The sequence below is a fragment of the Austrofundulus limnaeus genome, unplaced genomic scaffold (genome assembly GCF_001266775.1).
Source record: "Austrofundulus limnaeus strain Quisiro unplaced genomic scaffold, Austrofundulus_limnaeus-1.0 Scaffold131, whole genome shotgun sequence".
Taxonomy (NCBI): Eukaryota; Metazoa; Chordata; class Actinopteri; order Cyprinodontiformes; family Rivulidae; genus Austrofundulus; species Austrofundulus limnaeus.
This window is the reverse complement of record NW_013952533.1, coordinates 375,898-393,630: the sequence shown is the minus strand read 5'-3', so window position 1 is coordinate 393,630 and position 17,733 is coordinate 375,898. Positions and strand designations below refer to the sequence as shown.

Below are 17,733 nucleotides of genomic sequence, written 5' to 3'. Positions count from 1 at the left end.
GTGTGTGTGTGTGTGTGTGTGTGTGTGTGTGTGTGTGTGTAACAGCTGACCGGGTCACGTAGCCTGCTATGCTCCTCCCTCTCCTCCTGTTCTTCTGTCAGAGAAACCAGGGAAACCCTGTCATCACTGTCTTGCCGGGGCATCCTCCAAGGCTCCTGGACACAGGGCCCCTGAATGGTGGAGCCCCTCAGCTCTTCTTGGACTCCACTGAGTCCCTCCAAGCTGTAACTGTATAAACAAACAGGAGGACAAAAGTAAGATAACCAACTCTGTACTCAGACTCCACCAGCCTTTCTGAGCTCTTCAGCTCATCTCACTGGACAAACACAACAACCGCTGTAACGCCACACACAAACATGCATGCATGCACCTGTTGACAGACACACAAACACACACACACACACACATACACAAAGCTGGTCCTGCACAGTGTTTAGTCAGCTGAGTTATTGCCGGCCTCTGGGGCAGATTTACAGCTGAAGCAGCTGCAAATGACTTCCAACATCAGCATCAGCACAGAGCGCCGTGCAGCTGTGATTTACAACCCCAATTACATCGATCTATGACCGGGAATAAGAGGCCTTGAAAAATCCAATGCAATGATTATGGGGAGGAAAACTACAGCTACATTTCAGAATGAGCTGCAGCTCTATCTGCTTCAGGACAGGCCTGCTCATGGTCCAAGCTGTGGCAGTAAATCTCCCTTTTCTTCAGCTTTGGGTCTGCGTGGCACGTCGTTATCCAGCAAATCATCAATCCAACACTTTCAAGCCTCACTAACTAAGACTGGACTAAAAGAATCATCAGTGACCAGCATGGAGCGGCGCTCACCAATCCTCGGGGAGCGCAGATGGCTGTATATGTCATATTAAAGCCTCCTTCCTGGCAGTGTTATTACATACTCACCCTACAGAGCCTGAAACGCCTCCATACTGAATAACACCTGCAGCGATTGCAGCTCTCTGCTGTAGAGTAGAAAGCCACCAACTGACTGACTGTCAGGGTTTTCACACACACACAAAGAGACACACCCACAACAACGGCTAATGCAAATGAAGATGGTTGTAAATATGCACTATTCAAAAACCGTCACGTGATCTCAGCAAAAAAGGAACATTCTAACACACACCAACACATCGTACCTGCTGCATCTAACTACTGTTACTGTACATGGCTGATGTGAGGGGCTTCACCCGCTCATACTAACAGGGGGTGGGGGGGTGGGATTTGAACATGAAGGAAAATGATGCAATGATGGACGAGGAAGAATAACAGCAGCAGAAGGAGAAGGACGTGGAGATGAAGCAGGTTCACAGATGTCTGAGRATAATGACAAAGAGGACGTACTGTACTGCACCCCATTTCCCACTGTGAAACATGGACCTGGTCAATTTGTTCAGTCTGTTTCCTGCTGCAGTGTTCTGGTTGTATCAGGAACAACCAGGAAATCAAAATGAACCCAAGCTGTTTCCCGGAAAAAAGGCAACAGCAGCAGAAAAACCTGAGYACTGTAAGCACTACTGGAGCTGCTGTTTTCCTCTACTCGACAGATGTGGCCAGATGGTTACAGCAGTGGCCTTTTACACTACAAGACATGCCTTATTTAGAGCAGGAAAAATAGGGAGGATGACTGGTGTTATCAGCTATTATTAGAGCATAACCACTGTGTAAGTACATCAGGGTACATGGCACCCTGCAAGTGGCACGAAACAGAGGCGCAGTCTGTTCAGTGCTGACTAAAAACTTAAAAAAAAAAATAACGAAATAATAATAATAACCAAAGCTAATTTTAAAGAGAATTTTTAAATACTAAAAAAATAAGAATGTCAAAAGTAAGTACCTCAAAATAATTACCAACACATCAGCCTCAGTCTGCTCCAAGTTCTCATTCAAAGACTCAATTTCAGATCATTTCAAATAACAGACACCAGATTTTTTTAAGGTTTCAATAACATAAATCCTACAGATAAACAAGGTGCAAGAGTTGAGAAAAAAAATCCAACATGCTGTTTTAATCTCTCCATCTGAAGTTTTCCCATTTAATCTTTTTTAAGAGTCAAACAAGTAGTTTGGGATGATATTTCAGCAGAAAAATCTTTCCTTCTTATCTTCATAAATCATTCTGGTCAACCAGGATGTGGTTGGTCAGATGAGTAACAAATGCAGCGTTTCCGCTAGCATCATCCAAGGGGAAACCCCCTGCCCCTTAACAAGAAATCCAAAGGAGATTACAAAGCCGATACATCATCACCCACTCACCCAATGCCACTAATCTCCCAAGGACTTTTGGAGGTTGAAGAGTACGGTTAGGTGACAGGTTAAAAAAAAATTAATGATGATCGACAGTATCGAATGATACTGGTATTTATTAAAATAATGTGCAGCCTTTTCAAAATAAAAATTACAGAACATGAAAAGTCTGCAATTTAATTTGCATTGGTTGAATCTTATTTCTCTCTCACTTAAACTAATGTTTATGCTCACACATATGCTGCCAYACACATCAGCTTCCACATGTTGCTAAAAATGATCTGCTGCGCTCCCAGAGCAGAATCCAACTGTTAAACTGGCAAAATGAACCTATGAGTAAGTGAACATCCACATCTTATTTTCATCTCTGCAGTTAATGAGAAAAAAAAAAGTTTTAACACTACGCTTGACGTCCAGCGAGAGGGAGGGAGAAATTATGAGGATTTATCCCCCGCAGGTCTTATACAAGAAATTAGTTAAACTTATTGTGGAAGTTTATTACTTGTACAATGGTAGGGGAAACACTGCTCAACAAACCTCACACAGTACGTCTCATGTGTACAGATGCGCAGAGGTAAAACTGGTTGCAGATGCAAATGCAAATTGCTGGTATTAAAAGAAAAAACTCAAATTCTTTTTGCTGCTGATTGTTCTCTCACCCTCATAGACTAACTCCACCCCCAACTCCAAGACCCCAATCTAAAGAGAAACACTGAATTGCAGGACTTTCCCTAAATTCAGCAACTTTTATGAGTCCAGCATAATTGTTTGGATCAGTCTAGAGAACTGAAACAACTACACTCATTCATACCAGATAAATGTGGGAAGAGCCTGGCTCCTTTATCATCACCTCCCCCTGTCTCCTTCTGGGTGAAAGTGCAGTTTAGAAAGTCAACACAGACATTCTGCAACTAGAATAACTCCTGTTCTGATTTTATTGTGGTGACACTGAGTTGTCTCCTTCAGGACTTCAGTCAAAACTCTTCTGATGCCTTTATAGTTGTCAAAAAAAAAGTTCTATACGGTAAAAGAAAACAAATCTGTTCTCAATGTCTAGCAACACAKCCTCTGGAATTGAACACTTTTTTCCATTTGGCTTCTTGTTATTACCACTGCAATATAAAACAGCAAAGCCTCAGCCACAGCTTCTTCTCCACAGTGCTTTATGCACATTCCAACAGGGGTGAAAAGAGAGCAACATTTTTCAGAGCCGRTGCCTGCAGGGATGCAGCAGAAAGCAGGGACAGTGCAGTGAGCGTATATTAAAAAAGCAGAAGCTTTACAACAAAAACCTGCATAAATTTGCCATTGCATCTCACGAAGAAACCAGTCAGTCTCTGTAAGTGTGATTTATTAGTACCTTCTCCTGTGAAAGGCCTGCTTCCTCTCACCGGGGCTACGAATGGAACTGGAGGTGATGAAAACAGAAACAGGAAGTAGTGGATGATAGGTGAGATGAGTTTAGATTGGAAAAGATAGCATGAACATGATGAATCAAGTCTTTCAGCTGATGATGGAAGCATCAGTTCTAATCTGAAAAAAAAAAAATCCTAATAAAATTGAATTTTTTGAACATTTTATCAACACTGACGTTCGTTCAGAATAATGACCACGAATAAATACTTCTTGAAAAGTGATTATTTGTAGTCTTGCCGAGTGTTACACACTCCTCACATACCTGTCTGTTCACCACAAAGATGAAGCCAGGAACCATTTGGCTTTGTTTAGCAGAGGGGGTGGAAAGAAGAGGAGAAACAACTAGTTTGGAACGAGGAAAAACTATTTCTGAGCCAGAAGCATTTACTCTCTGGAGTCTCTCCTTGTTGCCAACTTCCAACATTAAAAAGAGGAAGTTACTGGGCCAATAAATAGCCATGAGCATGACCGCTTGTCACAGCATAAATACTTATTCTTTCATTAATGAGCTTTAGAGGTGCTGGTAGGTGGAATTTTGCTTTTTAAAGTGAAGTTAATGTGCTGCTGCTGATTGCTTCATATTTATCTTGCTGACACATTAATGCTGCCTGACAGAAGAAGGTGGACTTATGTACTTTGAAMGTATCAATCTATATGTATCCCGGTGTAACCCTCACTTTTTAATCCCAAGTGTTTTGTTTTCTTCTGGCACTCAGGYTGACTTGTAATTTAATAGGAAAAACACCACGAATGTATAAAAAAGSTTCAATAAAACAAGAAGAGAAAATGCCGTACGTTTTTGTTTCTGTATATTCAAGAGGCAGAGATTTCAACCCACAGCTGTATTGATATACCCTTATCACCAGCTGCCAAAAGCAACTGGGCGACAATGTTTTCCATAATCTGTTCGGTTGCCTGTCATGTCAGTCTGCTAGCAAATTATTTCATGAAGCRCTTGACTATTTTTTTATTGAAACGTTCAGAAAAGTAATCAGCGGGTGTACATTTGCAGCTGAGTAACTGAGTCAATCCAAATCCAAATGGCCCTCACAGCCAAACGACTTTAGGAAACTAGCTACAATGTTTGTCTAAATGGTAATAACTGACATTTCTCACCATAAGATATTAGATTAAAACTCTGGCATTGAAGATAGCAGGCAATATGCATTCCTTTAAGGAATTCTATGCATGAAATTCTTTACACTTTGTAAAATGCTCTGTCTGTATAAAGCTTTAACACTCCTCATATAACAGCATTATTTTAGGATGTGAACAAACAAGAGAGGTCAAGATAAAACCACAAGGAGGATGTGTTTACCTCACTAATTTGAACTTATCACTCTAAGTTCATGTTTTATTTACAAAATCTCACAAGTATTTTAAGCCTTTTTTTAATTACAAATATCTTGTGGTCTGTCAAGTCAAAAACSCTGTTTCTCTTTCTATTATTATCAAACTATAAACATGAAACATAGTGGCCTGTGTGTCATAAAAGTAGATTGTACTTTTCTAAAGCTATTTTTTTTTTCTGTTTACCCTTGTGGAATAGGACATGATAAAATCAGAAATAAAGAAGTACTGCAAATGCCAGCTTAAAATATACCAGACTAAAATACAAGTTACACAGAATTCTAAATGACAAAACAGCTGTTTTGTTGACAAAAAAAATGTCAAGATTTTGTTTTTGCTCAGCTGAACAGTTAATGTCAAGTAGTTTGTGTTGCATTGTGATTAGTGGTGTACATGTTGCTGAGTGCGTTGCAWATGTTTCAGCAGACGTCTGAGTCTGCGTGTTTGAGTATCGACACTGATGTGTAGATGTTTGTGTTGCTTCCAACAGTCGTCAGACAAATGGCAACACAGCTGCTCACAGCAGGGAATAAAACTGTCAACATGGTTCTGAAGGAAGGACATGATCAAGCTCTATTAATGCTGAGATATGATGGGTCCACCGGCATGTAAAGACTAGCATCAACAGCCAGGGTTCAGGACAAAAAAAGAACCAAATCTGTTTCTTTGATAATTCCGTTCAAATCGTAAGAAGCATCCCATGAACTCTCACCTCCTCTGGTTCATCTCTGCTTCTCCTCCGTTGTTCTTTCCTGGACCCCAGCTGTGGCGACGAGGGGGCGACAGGGAGCGGATGCTGCTTTGGAATTTACTGGAACGCTGCGGCACTTCGGTCACTCTGTCTTTTGCCTCCTCTTCAGCGTCTGCTGCTCCTCCTCCTCCTCCTCCTCCGCTGCCACCAGTGTCCAGGCCTGCGGTGGTTGCAACACCAGTCTGGATGCCCTCCTCCGGGCTCCAGCCCAGGCCCTGGCTGCCCTCTGGGCTGGAACTGGACGGCCCAACGCTGGCTGTGTCGTCTGTGGAGGAGCAGGAGACAGAAACCTCGCTGGCACTGTCTCCTCCTGTCACTGGTTCATCAGTCTGCAGACAGAAAAAGAAACGCTGATCAATATGTKTTTATAACACCACTGCCTCCTATGACTCATTTCCATGAAGCCTCAGAAAAGGCAAAACCTAAAAGCTATATATAACTTTCACCTCAATCCATTATGAAACGTTAATGAAGCAACATCTTCAGAAATAAACATGTAATGATACATGTTTTCAACACATATAGTAAATGACTAATTTAATGTATCATTTGTTCATTTATTATAAGCTTTCTTTATTGCTTATATATTAAATAGTTTTTATTATCCATTTAACACAATGCTTTCAAACCAGATCTGTTGTGTGAAAGAACCAAGGTAGAATGTGGTAGAAAGTTAAACAGCTGCAGTTTCATCTCTGAGACAGCAGGAGAGGTAGTCACAGGGCTGAAACGGTGTTTGAGTGTAAGACAAAGCTGAGATCATGACAGYGAAGACATTCAGTTTTAAAAGTCTCAATCCTGCCAGCATTTGTTCCAAGAAGCCATCATTTCTTGTACTACTTTATAGTCATCTCGATCAATATTTTTTTAAGTCTTTCTTTGGAATTTGACTTTCTTCTGTTCAATCTTTGTACGCAGCCATTCTTAGAAAAATGCTTTTATGTTTAGGCAACTTAACGATGAATCTTTCAGACAAAAAAATGTTAAGTTTAATTTTGAAGTGCCTATTGAGGCTTTTTATTATCAGCAGCCTGACACAAATGTGTTCATATTTCTTTAGCAAAATCCATGAGAAAAAAGCTCATCACATGAAATAGTATTTTAGCATCAACAAGGTGATTTACAAAAAAATATTACCTAAAAATGTAAATACATTAAGTAAAGGATGATGCATATTTCATTTCACTTCAGATCTTTAYTGTAAATGTACAAATATTAGAGGTGGTTTAAAACTTTGCCACAGCAACCAATCATCTGCCAGATGTAAAAGTGGCAACAACCAATGCAGAACAACGTGGCTTTTATTTAAAGCGCTGTGTGCCACCACCACCAGCCTATGACCTTTTACAATACTAAAAATCTCACAGTGTAAGTTGACAGACTTAAGTTCTCTGCACTTCTGAATGAAAAAACAATATTATTTTTGAACCCAGTCRTGAATTTCTAATAACTTTTGGCAGAATGTACTTACCCAGCAAAACAACCTTGCATGAAAAGATACCTAATCCTTACACACTCACCCATCACCACCATACAATATAAAGTGTACACACATTCACACACTGATGGTGGTACACTACATTGTAGAAGTTGATGTTAATTGTATATTCCATACATTTTATTCTTTATATCTTGCAACCTTTTTTTTATTAATATTCATTGTTATTTTATGTAGAAAAGAACTGTTTTTAAAATTCAATGCTGGTAAAACACTGAAATAATTTATAATTAATTGTATGTGTGTCTATGAAAAGAGAAAAAGCCTTTTAGAAAACCTTTTATGTTCTTTTTTTGTTTGTTTTACTGTAGATTTGTTTACATATTGCCTCAGTTACTTGAAGTGAACAGCTGTCAGTGGGAACAGCAACACAGGAAGTGAAGCGTTTTAACCCTAAAAACACCAGAAAATCCATCTTTGGTCAGCCGCTGACAGAAATGGAAAAAAGATTTTTAAAAATCAACACAAGTACAAAAAAATAAAATAGTACAATTTGTCAGGCACAACGCAATGAAACACTACCTATAAAAAGAACAATAGAGCATGCATCCTTCATGTCCCTGTTAATCACCTGGGCTATCACATTGTGTATCCATCAGCATTTCCTCACTGAAGCATGAGATGAATTCAGAAAAGGCTGGAAGAGCTATTTAACCCGCAGGAATGGAACATAATGAGGACCAAATGGCAGGGCTTAAGGATAACGAGCCGCAGCCACTTTATAGCAACACTGACATTATAACAAACACCAGCAGATGATGGTGGAAACAAAGCTTTCACAGATGTTTCTGACTGATACACGCATTTTTAAACACTGTCAAAGTCACAAGGCTATCACAACTGTGCATTTGGTAAATATGATGTGCACTCATTTGTTTTATTTTTTGCATTTGTGAGCTAATGTGAATCTTTGCAAAGAATAATGCTTAATGTGGAGTTGAGCTAATTTCTGATCCACCTTGAGCAAAAGCAATAAATTATACTATGAGAGCAAGTTGTATTTGTATAAGTACACTCTAGCCTCAGACCTATGGGAATACAGTTGTGCACTGGCACACACAGGTTTGGGTAGGTTCATTTAGAGTAAATCTATAGGTGTGAGCTTTAACTGGGCTTATTGTGCTGCCAGCTGCACTGTTAGCGGTGAGCATAGAGCTGCTTCTGTTGGAGGACTAGGAAAGAAAGATCCGCTTTGTGCTGCAGACTCAACTTCCTCTGGGAGTGAGGGAACGTGTGTGCTGGCGTGTGTGTGTGTGCGGTTCACAGACGAGAGTGCACGTGACTGCTGTGAATGTCGGCCTCGGAGTGAGGAAAAGGATTCAGATAAGCGTTAGCATTTCACTTTTCTGACTTTTGGAGTTTGCTTAGGTCCTTACATAAAACACACACACACACACACACACACAAATAACAAACCTTCTCTCTCTAAAGACACACGATGCATGTTGTGCTCAAATGATAGAGTTTGATGTCATGACATTTAGTTTTTGAAACAGTTTCTTTACCCTTTTTTCTACACTCACAGAACTGTGGGCTTCCAAGAGAAAGACATTTTCTCCTCACAGAGCAGCAAAGGCGATAATCCCCTCTTTCAAAATTTAGCTTCTGTGGCCTTTTGTTTGAAATCAAAGCATGAGAGCCACATTTCTCCCATCACTCCCTGCGTACTCACAGTCCTCACCCTCAGCATCCCAGCGTAACACCCGCAGTTCACTGATATCTGCTCCGCCGACTTCATTATTCATTCTTGTTCACAACAAACAGGACATAAGGTTCATATTACAATAAGCATGCTTCAAGTGCTCAACACAGCAGAAAGGAACAACACTGAGAAATGTGTGTATTTAAACAATAAACCAAAGGGTGCTTGGCTTCACACAGATTCTCAACTGCAGCAGAAAGGCAGCAGGGACCACTGCTTGCACTTTCCCAGCAGCAGAGAAGAGCTGCCAGCTTTAAAAGATGCTTAGTTGATGTTTTGGCATCTCTCAGCCTCAGGGTGCTGACAAATAAAACTGAGTTCAGACTGAGAAAAATAGCTGTGTTATACATATGATATAATCCCTATAGGGGTGGGTGCAGAGGCAAAAAAATAAATAAAATAATAAATTCCTGCTGTTCAACATGAGTGAACTTGATGTTTAAACTGCAGCCAGCAAAACACGAAGACTGATGCTGCTAAATCCAAGAGTGCCTTTTTCTTTTATTTAAAAATGTGTGAAACACCCAGATTAACCAGAATTAGAMAGTTCAAACACAACATTCAGTCACATGCCATGCAGGAACTGTTTATGCTTTCAGTTTCTTTAAAATAAGTTTTCTTCTTTATTCCCCTCCCCACAAAATAGATTTAGACCAGCAAACAACAATGAATTGATTTATTTTATTTTGGGGAGTAAATGCATTGTTCAGCTCAGTATTGACTTTTTTATGGATTACAAACCTTTCTGAAGACGCTGTCAAATGCCGGCTCTGCGTTTAAGAAGCTCTCTATGTCGCTGCCAGAATCTCTGTGGGCGGAGGACGGACAGCTGGTGGAGCGGCTGGGCAAAGTGGAAAACGCTGAAGAAGTTGAGGATCCTGAAACACAAAAGCAACAACAAGTGTTATCACCACAATACTGCAGGATCAAGAGGCAAAAGGAGCAATGCTGCAATGAGAAAAATCTGACTTTTGCTCTCAGGAGGAAAAAAAATAAATCAAGAAAAAAATATTTTAAACATTTTTTTACTGAAATTTACCAGATTGTCAAAACAATGTGCTATTTTTCTTTYATTCACCACAACACAAGCATGTCTGTTAAGCATCAGCAAAAAAAGACTTGTGGGAATCTGAGAAGGTGTGAAAAGCCTGATGGATCAATGGYCAACTGTCCTGAAGGAAGCTGTCTGTGCTGAGCTGCAAACAACTACTGTTTGTGTTCTTAAGGGTCTGAGGTCAGAACGTGAACTGAAATAACAGTCAAAGAAAACAAATAATAAATGCTAGAAATGCACAGAAGGTACAAATTTAAAGTGGACATATAATGCTTTTAAAATATTTTTCACAGTTAAATCACTCAGTTTGGGTCCATATAAAATGGAACTGCAAAGCTTTGGTCTGAATTCCTCCTTATTGTAACTCCACAAGCCCCTCTTTCACCCCTTTTCTGAGATTTGTCTCAGATCAACTCATTTTGATGCTGTCTCTTTAAATCCAAACGAGGCGCCTTACGCCCTGCCCCCCCTCAAACTTCCAGACTAGTCCATCCCAGTTTGATAGAAGGGTTTACGTCTAAAAAAAAGGTTTTATTTACAAATGAATTAAAAGATGTCAACATTGGAAGACTTGTCCATCTAGACTTACATGTTTGAAATATATTGCCCTTTTTTCTAAAAAAACAACCTTTTAATGTTTCATATTTCTTATTTCATCATCATTCTCAATGTTTAAACCAACTGTGCCAATAAATAGTTAATAATATATTTGTGGCAGCTTCAAATTAATATTATATTTTAATAAAAATATGGTCAGCCACCACAGTAACAATAGCCTATATCTTATGTTAAAGTTCAGTAAACAGATCAAATGAAGTTTCTACAGTGTGTTACTCTCACAGGGCACCTTAAGTGGATAATGTSAGTACACCAGTCATTTCAATGCATTCAATGGCTAAAAAAGTGGATTTTGAATATGTCCCATTTAATGAAAAAGCAGCATCCACTGAAGCCTAGAGTCTTCAAAATACGTTCTGAAGTTTTTTCTTACAACTTTAARGCAAATAGTCACATGCACTTCAGTTTTCTTATTAAAAATTAAAAATATATTGAAAGAACACRGCATCTGCTTACATTAAGTCTCCCTTTGCCCACCTGACTCATAAAACATTTTAGAGTTGCTCAGTTTGAACATATTGCTTGCACATTTACCACTGACTAATATCCAGATTCAGCTTCTCTCATTGAGTTTCATTACACTCAACCCTTAGCTGGCTTTTAAAAGCAGTCCCCTGTGAGGCATTTTCTTTAGTTTACACCCACCATTATCTCATACTTCCCTCACCGAATCACAAACAAGAGGATCTAAAATCTGCACACAGCGCTCAGCAGTAAAGCAACATGGTTTTGGGGGTGAAAGGTTTTTGTACATGTAAGGCCTGTACCCAGCTACACAAGTGGAACATCATGGCTTTCTTTARCCTGCTGGCGTGAACAACTGAATGAGATCACACACCCGGTTTACAGTTTTGCATTAACCTAAATGTCTATTTCAGCCCAAAAAAGCGGAAGTTATTCTTGGTCCCTGAGGGACACCGTGTATTCACAGCACTCATGAGAACGAGAGGAAGTTGCTTTTGTAAACGCTGTGTGCTCATCCTTTAAAATGGGTAGCTGCTATGAGGTAATGAAACATCCAGGGTTTGGTGTTGGATTTTCAATGACACAACAGAAYGAGATGAAACACCGTGAAGTCTTACACAGTACCCAGAATGAAGATAACCAAGACACAAAAAAAGGGCATCAGGCAACACAACTAGATAAAACATTTCTACAGGATGACTTCACACATGACTAAAATCATTCAAAGACTAGAAAAGGAGAATAGTGGACACAGGCTTAAGTAGTATTCCTTAAAAAATGCATGCCTCCTTTCTCTTCGTGTGACTATAAATCTAAAAGTTTATCACATGCAAATGTACTGGTGCATCCAATCATTGCCCTCTGATTGCTTTATTAAAGTCATTCCGTAATATTGTTTTATGAGATATTTTGCTAACAGACAGATGAATGAATGATTGTGCACAGGCACAGGCAATTACATAACTGCCTGSTTTTCATGGTGTCAGGTAGGGGTGTAAGAAAATATTGATATACTGAAATATTGCGATATTTCATTTCACAATACTGTATCGATATTTTAAAGCCCTGTATCGATTTTTAATTAAGGTTTAAAATGTCAACTTTCCTGCCAGCCGTTCATTTTTGTGTTGTAGTTCAGCCTCTGACCGCTAGTTGGCAGCAGTGAGTCAGCCATTTGGCTCCTCTACCTCTTGAGCACCAGGCAGTAAGACAGCATTATCATTGTAAATAAACATTAGCTTCATGCTCCGATAGCTGAATCTGAGCGAAAAAGACCGACACCCTCTGCCTTCTAAGCTGAGGTAAGGTTACAAACAGTTACTTATTTGTCAGAATGTCTGTATTTTAAGCCAAATTAAGTGTCTTGTGTGCTATTTTTTCCAACTATAGTCAGCCATCCTGTTACAGAAGGCAGGCAGGCAGGCATATAGCGCATGCGTCTACAAGCGCCTCAAGCTCAGCACTCCCCCCGGTGATGCCCCGTGACAAAAAACTCTGTCTGTTGCTTGTCCGGCTGATCGCATCAAAGTACATTTACTTTAAGTTTATCCTGCTGTGTTCACTTCAAAAACAGTTTAACTGTGTTGTTTAGCTTCTCCATTTATTTACTGTTTATTTTCGGGACCTGCCCTGCTGTTCGACCCACAGTTCTGCAAATCACGTTCTGGATGCAGGTCAGCTGATCCCAGAAACTCTGTGTGCAGCAGCTTCATATAATCTGTTTAMTGAACTTTATGACAACATAAACGCTATTGTTAAGTGTTGGGCGACCATATTGTAAATTAATATTAAAAATTAAAAGCTGCAAAAAATATTTTCAAACTATTGGCAAATTTAGTCTAATAATTGAAAACATGGATGAAATATGAAACAATTAAAATAAAATACATACAAAGCAGAACACAGCTAAATGTATCAAAAGTACAGTACGTCTATGAAATATTAGAATTTTCTGAGACAATGAATTTTGTTTTTTTTTTCTCAGTAAGAGGTTTTTATTTAATACAATTTTTTGACAAAAAAATCGCAATATATCGCCTTGTTTACAGTATCGCAATATATCGGGATACATCGTATTATGACCCCTGTCATGATATGTATCGTATCGCCAAATTCTTGCCAATACACAGCCCTAGTGTCAGGCTGTAACCATTCAGCTGTGACTCACAGGAGGCTAAGGTCACGCAGGGATGAGCAGCATCACAATTGCAGTATTGATCAGAGCACAAATCAAACAGACATTACACCTTCAAGTATTGACTGCCTGCATCTACTATGACAACTTCATTCTATTTAGTCAAACACTGATAGGTCAGATTTTACAAATGAACCTATTCTTTAAAAAACAAGAGGATAATTTTAATGTGTTATAACATATAATAAAAACATTAAAGTCAGTGCTAAATAAAATGTAAATATATAGTCATATAGTGTGAGGAAACTATATATAAACCAAAAGCAAACTGAAAAATGACACAGCTCCTCTCCTCTCAGTGATAGTATTTGAACTGATAAAACTTTTATAATTTCATAAAAATATAATGAAACATATAGTTTTAAACCTGACCTAGAGATTTGAGTGTCTTGCTTTAGCACAAGTAACCATAATGCTACATGTAAATGGTCATTTCCACTTTCAACATAGAAGATATACTGCAACATTATCAGACTGAAAAAGCTCCCAGTTTAAACACTCAAGCTTTGTTTAGTTGTCAAATAATCACAAAGCAAATCATGAATGCATTTTCTTGCTCATCCCATTTAGACAAGAGCTACAATGAATACAAAAAAAATGTGCTTTTGGTTGACACGTTTTGTCTTCACTGCTATCAGGTTCCTTTTCTACATAAACACTGAGAAACAAAACTGACGGGGAAATCATTCCTCTTTGATTTTCAGCACCATCAAAATTGGGCCAATTGGGCTGTRGGGTCGGACGTGTGGGTGGGGGGAGTTCACCTTTTTCCGGTAAGTGCTGGTGACACATGAAGATGCTGTGTGTTTGTCACCGACTCCACCCCCTCACACCTGTCCACCAAAACTAGCGGGGGACTGTGAGCTTTGACAGCTGTCGTCCTCCCTCTGTTATAAACAGAGCCCGGCACCCCGCGCACACACACACACACACACACACACACACACACACACACACACACACACACACACACAAACACACACACACACACAGTAAAGTAAGGGCAACGAAAACAGGTGGAAAGTGAAAGAGAGTGTGGGTGGGAGTCAGAGAGTGGTTCAGGCTGCTGCTGAATGTGAATCAGCTCATACACCTGAGAGAATTAGAGTAAATCCTTTGCGACACAAAAAATATTGCAATCATTGACGTAACAGTAGGAGCTGCTATGGGGGGTTTGTGTGTGCTCTGTTAGATAAAAGTAGCTAAAGAAACACTGAGAAGTGAACGTGATGCTGAGATAAGGTACTTTAAGTATTGAAGATCGGATCAGTTAGATCAAATCAGCACTTCCGGATAAAAAAAAAAGTGTTTTTCTTTCTCCTCTTCCACGTTGGCTGTGCATCATGTTGGCTGTGCAGAAGGTGCTTCTTCATGCAGGTTATTATATTATTTTATTATTATTATTATTTTATATACTGAAATTGAGAATTTTTGTGAAAGCAAGAAACCACTCGGCGTTGAACCTATTGGATGTCTGGTGAGTTGGCACAACAACACCTTCTGGTTGCTTTTTTTCCTGTTGCTGAGACAACTCTGACTGAACAAAATGAGCTCCTAACCAGTTCCCATCTGCAGTTCATTGCTGGATTATACACATATTTACAAATCTAACTATATTTAGGAGTCTGTATATGAACTGATTACTGAATGCAGTGTGAAATTTCATCAGGAGGCTGCTGACATGTGGGCTCCAATTTTTCAGTAAGAGGAAATCTCTTTACAGAGAGTTTAGAACTTACATTTACCTAAAATGCAACTTCAATCTTTACTGAGATTAACACAAAACTGTGTTTCATCTTGAACTGTTTGTTTTAATTTMTTTTGCCTTCAGCCTCAGGCAGAGCCAGAATCTCTCTGCCTATATGAATAACGAGTGTTAGTGTGGCTGAGCTGAGCAGGACTTCAGCTGGGACAAATGGAAAAACCGTGGAATACACCAGTCAGCAGCATGACTCAACACAGACCAGCAAACAACACACTGACAAGCTCCTGAACTCTGGCCCTCTAAAAATATGAGCCAGTAATAAAGTACCAAAGGACACCAGTCAAGGTTCTCCCAAAACCACAAATACACAAACTGTGCCCCACGAAGTGAAGATACTTGTRTTGTTTGCTAATAAATTCAAGAGTTTGGAGCAAAGTTTTTCATACGTATTGCTTACTTCTTTCCCTTCATAAGAAGAGAATGTACAGGAAGTGACTAGGCACCAAATATGAGTAAGCAATACTTCATTCACAACAAAGTAATATATAAGTTCTCAGCCTTGACCAAGGAGATTTTATGAATCAGTTTTGCTCTGTCAACCATGCTAGAATAAAGATGAGTGGGAGTTCTGTTTACCAGCTGGGTCTGAGCATGAGCTCACAACTAAAAGTGAAAGACTGTCTGATGGTTTGCAAAGGCATTAGGGAACAAAAGGTAAACGAAAAGATAAGTTGTTCCARTATATTTCAATTGTGGGTTTAATAATTACTTGAAAAATAAGTGAGTTGGAGAATATTTTGAGAACATCTGTAGAAACAGAAGTGGACAACAGTAAACTGAAAGCATGTGCTACTGGCTATAAGCAGCATYAATGAGGACTTTACAGGATCTGCAGGCAAGAAAAGCCACAAAACAATGAGGAAATTTGATTTAACTGATCTCAAATGTGTTTTCAGTTTTATTTGGGCCAAGGAAGTGCCAAGGCCTCTGTTTATTTAATGCTTTTCTCTGCAAAAACGCATAAACTCATCACAACCTAAACAGAACCTTCAACCAAACATGCAGCACCGACTGCATGTTTGTTTTTTGTTTTTTTTTTTTGTTTTGTTTTTTTAATTCATAGCACACAAAAAAAAGATAAAATTGAAAGAGCCTCCAATTTTTACATTCATTTTTGCATTGGTGAAAAAAAATGTGTTTATCATTTTCAAAAGCGATGAGAAAGGCCTGCCAAATATGTAAATCTGGTGCCACTTAGAAACAACACAGTGTGGCAGAGAATAGAAAACCCAGCAGATGATGTGAAAAGACTGATAAAATGCATCCAACGCTGCCATATTTTTCCATCCAGCTAGAGGAGACAACTGGTGTAACAAATTTAGCCACTCAGCTTGTTTACGTTGGATCGTACTGGAGTATTTTAATGTCTGCAGATAATAGTGGCACTTGGAGAGCTCGGTATTTTCCGAGGTAGTGCTCGTTAGCAAAAGTTTAAAAACTTAGTGCTCTTGGGGAAATCTGTCCAACAGYCACATTCTTTCATTTACAAAAATTTAATAAACCTGACTTCCCGATGATAACGTCTCATTTCTTGTTTAAACCTGAAACAATCAAAAGTTGCATTTACTGAGTTTAAAAAATGCAACAAAAAGTGATGATTAATATATAAATTTATTACTAAAAACAAAGTGAGTGGTTTGCCTTCCTTCCTGTTATTTCAAATTAATGTAAAACATTACAAACTWAGTGTGGTCATGTTCATCCCTGGAACTGACACGCAGCTCTACTGATAAAAGACGACATTTAAAAGTAAAGTACTTAAGGTCCAACAYGGCATTTGAGTCTCCACAAGCGTGTACGAATTTCATGTGACTATTTCCCAAAACGTGCCCTTGAGTTTCACGTGCAGGACTAGAATGGAATGTACAAATCAACACAGAAGACAACAAAACAAAACCAGATTTGGGCTAATTTGGGCTAATAGCTCATAGCAGAGCAAAGCCAAATCATATGTGCTCCAGAGAATCTATTTTATTTTGTTGTTGTTCCTGCATGGATAACTATGTGCTTCCACATAAACAGACTACATCAGATGGGCAGGAGCTCATTTAGTCTACAACCATCAGGTAAACGCAGCTTAAATAATTTAACTTGGTTGGGCCCAGGGAAACCCTGAGCACGGTCCAAAGAGCTGGACCTCAGAATAGGAAGCATTCAAAAAGGTATTCAGTAGAGTTTAATTGCGGCTCAGTTGACTCAAGGCGTGTTAATGTCAAGAGAAAAAAATATAGTCCACTACAACAGCATTTATGTTGACCTGAAAGCTAAAACACAGAGTAACAGTGTTTAACACTAAACAATGTATTGTATGTCATGACCACTGAGTGTGTACAGCAATAGAAATTAAAATAGGATAATCAAAAGCRTCATCTTTTTTTTATTGTATTGTATTCTATTTTGCTTTTATGGCTAAAAGGTGGAAGAGATCCAAAGCCAGTTCATAAGTTTCAATCCATAAGTTTCCTGCCAGAAGTCCTGCTGCAACCTGCTGCTGCTAAACCACTAAATAAATAACAAAGGGGAGACAGAGGGAGAGATTTCCCTCAGAAAGGAAGTGATGTCGTCCAGCTGCTACAGAGGAAATCCACCTTCACCCTCCCTGCCATTTTGCCTCTGTTTGACACCCCCCCCCCACACACACACACACACACACACACACACACACACACA

General features: G+C 39.2%; 1 protein-coding gene across 2 annotated transcripts in view; it reads right to left on the bottom strand.

The window, feature by feature from the left end:
* The window catches only part of akap13 (A-kinase anchoring protein 13), a gene marked incomplete in the record, with an annotated part of 138,567 nt that overhangs the window by 37,151 nt on the left and 83,683 nt on the right, over positions 1 to 17,733 (bottom strand). For both annotated transcript variants that reach the window (XM_014015552.1, XM_014015551.1), the window contains 4 exon segments: positions 51 to 228; positions 3,611 to 3,658; positions 5,729 to 6,096; positions 9,709 to 9,845. In XM_014015552.1, the coding sequence (XP_013871006.1) occupies positions 51 to 228; positions 3,611 to 3,658; positions 5,729 to 6,096; positions 9,709 to 9,845 (731 nt within the window).